Here is a 9,916-nt window from a genome sequence, read left to right as displayed (position 1 = left end):
TGAATTAAAACAATATTTGGCAGTGGGCTAAAAAATACATTTATTTTAAAGGGAAAAATATATATTTTTAACCCCACTGAGAGATTTATTTTTTTCTTGTTTTAAGAATTAACTCAGAAAACAAGACTAATAACTAATTAACATCTTAAGAAATTGTATTTTATACTGTAGATGCAAAATGCAAACCTTTTCTGAAAAATAGATCAAAATGAAATGAAATCATCCTTAAATCAAGAAAAATATCAGTCAGCGGCCTAAAAATATTTAATTCAAAGGGGAAACAAAAAGATCTGAATATTTCTGTTTTCTTATTTTAAGCATAAAATAATATACCCCACTGACTCTTGATTTAAGCATAATTCTTTAAGAAAATGACTTAATATCTTAATTTTGCTTCTCAAATAAATGTATCTTGATTCACGAATTTGTAGATATTTTTACTGGGAAATGAGACAAAAATACTGAGCAAGAACATATTTGCCAGTTTGTGCGTTGTAAGATTGTTTATTAATGCTTGAGATTTAGTTTTTCACTTCAGAAGAATACATTTAATTAGGAAAAAATAAATAAATGCATCTACAGCTAGGTATCATCTACGCCCCAAATTTGAACCGCATCTCCCTATTGGACAGTGAATTTGATTGGCGTCAGGGCTCCTCCAATAAGAGGATGCTCTTCTGACGACTCAGTCTGATTGCAAAATCGCGTTTAAATAATAACTCGTTGTAAGAAATCATTATGAAATGATCTTTGTATAAACACTACAGTACGCCAGTTTGGTTTGTGGCTGTAGTTCGGATATAACGGACGTGGGCGGTACGATCAGCAAGATCAATAATGAGGCACTTTTCTAGAAATGTTTGAGTTGGTACAGACCTCTCAGTCTCACACACTCTCACACACACACACACACACACACACACACACTAAGGCATATGGAGTCGGATTAGTCAGGTAAAAGCATCGACTGACGGTTTGAAGCTATAATGAAATTATATACAAATAATCTGCACGCAAACTTTTTCTGACATATTAAAAATTTCTGCGGGTTCCGATCGATCTGGAATTGTGCTACGGTACATCAGCTGCTGAGACACGGATATAACTAAATCAAGAGAGAAATGAAACGTCTCCTCGTCAGCGGCAGATGCTGCGCTTCATAAAAAGAGAGACGGCCAACATCGAGACGAAAGACAGGTTCATAGAGTTCACTCGCAAACATGCCTTTGATTTCCCCAAAGAACAATTACATGAGGACAACGAAAGCAAAGCTGAAATGTTTGTTCAAAACAGAAAAAAACAAGACTAAACAGAGCCGGTCTCATGTGTTCAGCTTCAAAACTCTCCGTTATATATAAACTTACTTACATACATACATATATATTCATATCAATATAGATCTCTACCAGAAAACATGGGACAGACATTGGTGTTTGGCATCTCTAGTCCTCTGTTTGTGTGAGCTAGTGTGGCGCTACAGAACGGCATCAAGCGTCTACCGAAGGGCCGCCGCTGCCGCCGGGGCTTCCTGTGGAGAAGGGACGCGATGAGTCTTCTGTGTCGCTAGAGGAAGTGTGTGGGACTGGAGGCGCTCTGGCACACCCACGGCAGAACTGGGGAACTGCAAACAATGAAAAATAACTAATTTCATTTTTAAAAAATCAATCTTTTAAATAATAATAATAGTACAAATTATAAAAAAATAATAGTAGTAAAAATAGCAATAACTAAAAAACAATAATAATATATTAAATATACAATTCATAGAAATAAATAGTAAAAATAACAATAATATAATAAGACTAATAATAGTAAAATAATATTATTATTAGATAAAGAGTACCATAACTAATAAAATACATAATTACAACAACAACAATACTAACAGTAATAATAAAACATACAATAGTAAAATAATAATAATATATTATTCAATACATAATAACAATCGATAAAATGCATAACAAAGAAATAATAAAATATACCTATAGTGAAAATAATAATATATAATTAAATATATCATAACAGTAATAGTAAAATAATAAAAAATACCAATAGTAATGATAATAATAAACATTATTTATATAAAAAACAGGATTTTTTTAAAATAAAAAAAATGGAGTTATCCGTTTTTGCAAATAAACTCTTCATATGCATATATATATATATATAACAAATAGTATAATAATAAAATTATTCATAATTAAAAATAACAATAATAATATAATCTAAAGTAAATAATACAAATATTTTTTATGTAACCTAAAATAACAAGGATATTTTAAAAGACAACATGAAGTTAAAAGTCTGACTCTGGCTAATCTCTTTTTCACTACTGGTGTCACTGCTGACAGTTAAAGTCATCAGGTGTAGTCTGGTGCACCTGGTGCTCAGAAGAGGATGGGCTTTCCCGCAGTTTTCTCCTGGACGTAGGAAGTGAAGCGCTTGAGGAATTTGGGATATTCTCTCTTCGCGACGGCCCTCAGGACAGACGCAGGAGCCCAGCCGCCAGGATTCACTGCAGCCACAACAAACAAACTTATTTATATATTCATACATTTATTAAATATGAATATTTTCTTTATCTTACTTGGGTAATTTAATAGCTATTTTATGAAGATTATAGGTGAGAGAGGTTCCTCTAACCGTTGGCCACGTATGTTCTGTGTGCATTGAATTTATTTAATACACGAGTTTCACAATTTGAGTTGAATTACTGAAATAAATGAACTTTTCCACGACATTCTAATTTATTGAGATGCACCTGTATATCGAAGCTAACAGGCATGTCATTTTACTCCCTAAACTGTGTTATATTAATTAGCATAAAACTACTGGTTTTAGAATGGCTGCATTAAAAGCAGCCCAAAACAATGACTATTTATGTAATACCATTTAATCAGCACTTTATACAAACACATACAGATGAATAAATAATAAGACCAGGAACATGAATTAAAGCAAATTAGCTGCATTTTGATTTCAAGGTGACTTGAAGTAAGAGAATTCCTAGAAGGTATTAAACATGCAAATTATCATATTAAAAAGCAATACAAAGCATTATTAGCTGCAAATTTAAAAGGCAAACACAAAACAGCGATACCAGGGCAGACTGTGTGGTTTTAATGTGCTATTTAAACCGTATATGTTTGTCCATCGTGTAAACTTGCCAATAAAATGACTGGCTGTGTTTTAAAACCTAATGGACTCCCTTGACTGACAGCAGTTTTGGGCATTAGCACAGCATCATACCCACATTAAAATAATGCCCAAAAATGCTGACAAAGTAGGCAGCTCAGATTAAGGTGCATTGTTTATTAATTATTTCATTTTATATATTTGAAAAGCTGAAATATTTACATTTGTATTACATTTACATTTATGCATTTAGCAGAAATTTTTTATTTTTCCAAAACAACATTGTGGTAAATCTGCAGAATTTTAAAAATCAAACTTAAGACCCTTTTAAGATCGTTTTTGATGATGCCCAAAATGTTATTTATTTTATACCATATATCAGCATCAAAGGTTATATTCATGGCAAATTCTACAAAAAATAAAAATAGTCTCAATTACAGTACTTCAATCAATTGTGTACAATAATTTAACAATATTATTTTACACAAATAACAAATAAGTATCTATATAATTATATACAATAATTCAAATTGATATTCAATAAAAGTTGTATTATTTTTCTCCTGTAATGTACTTTCGGAGTAAAAATGTTTCCTGGTATCTTTTAATGCAGAACACATTAAAATGTTTGGAATGATGCGCAAAAAGTCCCGCTGACTAGATATATGTATACATGTGCGATGTTTGCGAATGCATTAGCGATGTAAGGTCATGTCATCTCATGCCATAACAGTGTTGGATGAGTGTGCTGTTACCTCAGCACTGAATCTGTGCTCATGGAGTGAAGGAGTGAAGGCTACAGCAGAAGACGAGGGAGAGGAAGGACGAGAGGGGGGCTACACAGGTGAGGAAGAAGAGAAATGCAGCTTCATCAGGAGAGAAAAAACCCCCAAAGAGACCAAGACAGAAAAACAGAGCACCACAGGGACACAGGAAGAGGTCTACAGACGATCACGATGAGAAGAATGAGCTCACCTTCTCAGCGAATCGGTGAGAGCCCACGCTGGAGTAGATGTCTCCTGAAGGCACTGAACTGCTCCTCTGTATCCTGCTCTTCTCACACTGAGACTATAAAAACGCACATAAATTAATGAAAAAAACAACTTCACACTTCAATAACATAACGCATTTAAGAGTGAAACTGAATAATCAGTGGAAAATAATGTAAGAAAGGACTGGATTTTCTCCATTGGCTTTTGATTGGATGGTCAAATGTTAATGTGTTATTGGTTTAAAATGATTTATTTTCCTTAGAATAGAGTGCACTGATGAATCCTGCTCAATAAGACTGAGGATGCATTAAAGATAATAAACAGACTATAAACTGTTTTTATTTTTTTTATATATTTGCTTTACATTTTTAAAAAGCTGAAAACACACATTAAATTTACATTTATGCATTTAGCAGATGCTTTTATTCAAAGCATCAAAACATGAGGTTAATGCATCCCATTAGGTGCAGAGTTTTTAAAACCTTTTTAATACCTGCACAAACATAAAAAGGCTGAGACATGCATAAAAGGGTATATACATATGCATTTAAATAGATTCTAATGCTAATATAATATATAAATATATACATACTAATATATCAATACATACTAATTATAGGTCAGTCGATCTTGGATTTTGCTGATACAATAATACTTTCAAAGAAAGGCAATAAAAAGATTATTTTGTGATACCAGCTAAATCTATATATTGAATGTGTTAAATAATATCCAGAAAAAAAATTATTTTGTTTAGTGTGGGACTTTTAATTTTAAACAAGCTCTAAATAAGCCCGTAGAACATGCAACAGCATCACATTTTGACTTTGAACATGAAGCAGTCATATTAATCAAATCATAAAATAAATGTATAGCATTTCACCAGTATTAAAGCTTGAAAGTGAAAAATAAGACAAATATTAGCATTGTAACTTGCAGCTTAAAATAAAATAAAATAAATGTATAACAGTAATATATTTATATCCTTATTTTTATAATTAAGAGTTAAAAAGTTAATAATAATTTAAATTTATATATATATAATTTATTTATTTAATATAAAAACATCAAAATGCAAAACTTACTAAAGAAAATTACATATCTGTTTATTTTAATTCATGTGACCATTTAACAACATCAGAAAACTACGAACATATGTGTATGTTTTGTTAAATTGTATTAATTTAATGAAAATAGAAAATACCAACTTAAAATGTGGGTACTTCAAGTAAATATTTTACGTCTAAGGGGTTTAGAAGAAGAAAAAAACATAGCATTATAAAGTTTAATAATCACATTAAACCGTATCATGATTCATTTTTCCACCCTCTAATTAAAGCTCTCTTAAAATGATAATTAAGACTTCAGTTATCCCATTTAAGACTTTGAGGCCCGGTTTCACAGACAGGGCTTAGCCTAAACCAGGATTAGGCCATAGTTCAATTAGGACATTTAAGTAATTTTTATAAACTTGCCTTAGAAAAAAGCATTACTGGAGTGCATCTTTAGACAAAACAAAGGCACTGACATGTTTTAAGATCAGTTAGTGCAATTTCTTTCAGTTGAAACAGCTCAGATTTACATTTTAGTCTTGGACTAGGCTTTAGCCTTGTCTGTGAAACTGGGGGTGAATGTCTGTAATTACACACCTGTTCTTCTATTTTGTCCTGTCGGTCCAGAGCAGCCTCCACAGCGTCAAAGAACTCGTCTTCATTGATCAGGCTGTTTGGACCCTCCTGATGGACAGAACAAGATGAACATCTCCATACAGTTTACAGCTCTGCCTACTTCACCAAATGCATCTGCGTAAACCCAACCCACCTCGTAATCAGGCCCTCCAAAATGAGACTTCTTCTTCAGCTCGGACAGGGCTGATTTATACGCCTCCTCCACCCTCCTCCTCTTCTCCATCTCCTGTAGGAAGCAAGAGAGGGGGCACGGCTTTAGCTGACTAAACACTCTGCCACCGTGATGTTTAATGTCTTGGCGTGAGTAGATCTTGTCTCGGTGTGATCTGGGCAGAGCGAGAGACTGTATCGGTGCAGGATTGTCCTGAAGCGCTCCACTGTTCAGACAGAAGCAAAATGCCTGTGTTCTCGCTCTGATTGTATATGTCAGTATTGTGCTGAATGCTGCTGACTGCGACACATCGGCAGACGGATTCAGCTCCACCTCTGTATCACACGCTTCACATTCACACACAAACCCATTAAATCTGCTGGAGGAACTTCGCTGGTAAAGATACTGCAGCAGTTATTCACAGCTTTCCATGTTTATGAGTATGGCTTCCATCTCTCAAACTCTCTGGTGATGTCAGATATGATTTTTATCTAGAAATGACCAGCACTAGCAGAATTTGCAATAGCGGCACTGGAAGTATAGTGATTTAAATAAAATTCTATTTCACTATATAACTATAGTAGTTACAACAGGAGAGCTAAATGCACATGTTTGAAAAAATGTTTATGTATGCTGCATATTAATGAAAAATGATAAAAGAGTCCTGTCACACTGGTGTCATGCAAAACATTCTGACTGGCTCAAACTCTGACAAAAGACTTCTTATATCAGTTTTTTCTAGTGTCATTTTAATATTGCTTCTATAGAATTTGAATATTTATTGATATTTTCAATTTACTTTTATTTTTATATTTTCAGTTTTCATTTTGATTTTAGTTTAAGTTTTAGATTTTTTTTAATGTATTATTTATATAGGATGACAGTATTTATTAATATTTTGAATGATCTTTTTTTATATTTTCACTTTTCTTTTTGATTTTTGCTTAAGTTTTAGTAATTTTTTAATATATTATTTGTACAGTATTAATTTTTGTATATTTTCAGTTTTAATTTTAATTAGTTTTAGTAATTTTATGTTCTTTTGTCATTTTTATATTTCTATAAAGTTTAAAATTTTTATATAAATTTCTGTTTCAATAATTTCAGTACTTCAACTTTAACTTATTTTATTTTGGTTAGTCTAACTTTTGTTTACATTTTCATCCATTATTTATATTTAAAAAATGTTCAGCTTTATTTCAGTTTGCACAAACTAGTCGATAAGTTGCACCAGTATTTGATGCTTGTGTCGACTAGTCATGGGTCATTTGACTTTAGTTGCATTTCTTCTATGTCAGTGGGTGACATTATTTTTGAATGAAAAATTAAAAAAAATAAATAAATAAAATACAAGAACGTGAAAGCGAACAGTTGTCTTCTGCTCTGGGTGACTAGCTGCTTAGTATAAAGTAGTAGTCATGGAAGCCCTACTTTGCTCGGCCTACTAATGTATCATATTTGTTCACATATAGCATCAATGGAAAATATTTCTGCCAAAGTTACAAAACCTTCAGCTGTGAATCGCCACGGCAGATGTACCATAATTTGACACCAGATCCCGTTCACACATGACTTAACTGTGGGTATTTTTTTAGCTTCACACTACAATAAATGTGTGTTTATTTTCACAGTCAGGGAAATATTTCGCTCTGTCAGAGACACAATCACAGCAGCGGCCTGCCAACAGAGGCCTGAATTACAGAAACACCATCTCTCTTCTGATTTGATCAGCTCAAGGACGAGCTCCAGACGCCCGAGCTTCGTACCTTATCCAGTCTCTTCTGCCAGCTGTCCTCTCTCTTCACCATCAGGTCGATGCAGTGAGAAAGCGTAGCCAAGATCCCCACCGTGGTCGCCTTGAACGTGATGGCCTCTCCTTTAAAATCTATCCCATTAATGCCTTTATGACTCAAACACTGGAATACTGATGGGGAGAGAGAACAAACCCAGTCACACTCTGAAACAAAGACATTCATTTGCCAGACAGTGTTACACAGACTCCAAATCAGGCACAATGCAATCTCTTCCATGTGTTTTCTGGGTATTTATTCCAACCAGCAGTTGCTTGAGTTATGTATTTTAAAACATTTTTAATATTTAATATTCTACATGCATTATATATATTTTATATGCATTATCTATCTTTAAATCTTAAATCTTTAAATACACACACACATACATACATACACGCACACACACACACACATATAAATATATATTCATATACATAAAATAATCTATATGTTATATATTATATATTGTATACAATATTGTTTTATCTATACAATATATACAATATTATATTCATATTATTAACTTATTTATAAATTACGTTTATATACATTCTATTGAATATATATTATTTAGATGTGAAAAAAATGTTTTATCTATACAATATATACAATATTATATTCATATTATTAACTTATTTATAAATTACATGTTTATATACATTCTATTGAATATATATTATTTAGATGTGAAAAAAATTAGTGCTGTCAAAATTAGTTTATAAATTCATAAATGTAAATATTTCATTTTCAATAAAGACAAAAAAAACTTGTCATGTTTGGTTTGGACACAAAACATCTGACGTTCTTTGTTATATTATACAAAAATAGAAACGTATAGTATTTCCTCTAAAAAAAAACGTACGCAGAAATGCACAACTCAATGAAAACATCTCAAACACAGCTCCACTGGAGACATGCTGACTTTATGTTATAGATTTCACACAATTCATTACAGCAGGCTCAAATGACTGGATCACTGGAGTAAATTAAGTGGACAAACTGCTCATAATGTCAGTGGCGCCCCAGTACTGTCTCCTCGAGCTGAATCAGAGAGAATTCATTGAGCGTGAAAAACCTGCTGAAGTTTCCCACATGCAGAAATCAGTTTGTTTGTTTATGATTTAACGCCATGCAAGCTACCTCGGCTATATTCTGCAGAAATCAGTAAAGACACTCACGTTTCTCCTTGCTGCCGTTGTTGTTATGCAGGAATTCTCCATTGGAGCGAGTGGTAGGGAAACCATCTTCATCGTCCTCCACGACTGAGCAGAGAAAACACACAAACACAGTCAGTGTGAACTCATGGCCCTGTGGTTGGTGGTGCTCAGATCGGCCCACTCACATACTGTAGTACACAACACAGCGAGAGAGGACTAGGACGAACAAAAGAGGCAGTTGATCATTTGTGTGAATCAACAGGCCCTTGTGCTGTAACAACAGATGCATCCAGAGCGAGCGAGAGCGACGGCACCCATGCATTGGAATCTGGACATCGCTGCAGTCTGAATAAGGTTCAGCGTTGTCTAAACATGTCTGTCAGCATATTCGATATCCTCTCTCCCACACACACCAGAACACACTCCGTCTACTCACTCTTGTCTCGCTGGAGCTCATCTTTGGTCACGGCATCAGCACAGCCGTCGAAGAATTTTTGCAGCGTGTCCACCTGCCTGCACAGGATGTCTCGAAACGTCTCCATCTCTGCCAGCTTCTCCCGCAGACTGTGACCCTTCTGTGGGTCATAAACACAAACTATGAGTTCAGAGTAGAGAGGCATGACTTATTACCATATTGGCAATGCTCAATAATGGACGTTTTATGTGTGTCCTCACCTTAAAGGAGGAGGTGGAGGTGGCTGAGTATCCGCTGGTGGCTGATGTGAGGGACAGCATGGAGCCATGTCTCCTCAAACTGGACTCAGAGCCATAACCAGACTCAGCCTAAACACAGAGAGACAGAGGTTAATGTGAAATCCAGGAGCGGTGTTTACACTAAAGCTTCAAAAGTCGGCCACAAGGCAATAAAACATCAAATCATAAATCAAATCTCTTCCATGTTAATAGTTGATAAATTAGTAGTTTTAATAATAATAATAATAATAATAATAATACTATAATAAAAAATAAATAAATAATATTTTGTAATAAAATAATAAAT

The 9,916-nt window shown here is 33.7% G+C and overlaps 1 protein-coding gene across 2 annotated transcripts in view; it reads right to left on the bottom strand.

Annotated features, from left to right (window-relative positions):
- Positions 1 to 3,754: 3,754 nt before the first annotated feature.
- Positions 3,755 to 9,916, bottom strand: part of LOC107653365 (collagen type IV alpha-3-binding protein-like) — a 32,804-nt gene continuing 26,642 nt past the window's right edge. The window contains exons 4-11 of one of the 2 annotated variants that reach the window (XM_016440063.1): positions 9,592 to 9,699; positions 9,353 to 9,491; positions 8,938 to 9,021; positions 7,733 to 7,890; positions 5,949 to 6,041; positions 5,777 to 5,863; positions 4,114 to 4,206; positions 3,787 to 3,974 (exon numbers count right to left, since the gene is read on the bottom strand). In XM_016440063.1, the coding sequence (XP_016295549.1) occupies positions 3,858 to 3,974; positions 4,114 to 4,206; positions 5,777 to 5,863; positions 5,949 to 6,041; positions 7,733 to 7,890; positions 8,938 to 9,021; positions 9,353 to 9,491; positions 9,592 to 9,699 (879 nt within the window). In that variant the 3' untranslated portion in view covers positions 3,787 to 3,857. Of the gene's footprint in view, positions 3,975 to 4,113; positions 4,207 to 5,776; positions 5,864 to 5,948; positions 6,042 to 7,732; positions 7,891 to 8,937; positions 9,022 to 9,352; positions 9,492 to 9,591; positions 9,700 to 9,916 lie in introns of both variants that reach the window. The other variant, XM_016440064.1, reaches the window with a different exon arrangement.

This window comes from Sinocyclocheilus anshuiensis, unplaced genomic scaffold (genome assembly GCF_001515605.1).
Source record: "Sinocyclocheilus anshuiensis isolate Anshui unplaced genomic scaffold, SAMN03320099.WGS_v1.1 scaffold1151, whole genome shotgun sequence".
Lineage (NCBI taxonomy): Eukaryota > Metazoa > Chordata > Actinopteri > Cypriniformes > Cyprinidae > Sinocyclocheilus > Sinocyclocheilus anshuiensis.
Note: the sequence above shows the minus strand (reverse complement) of the source record. Positions and strands in the feature narration are given on the sequence as shown.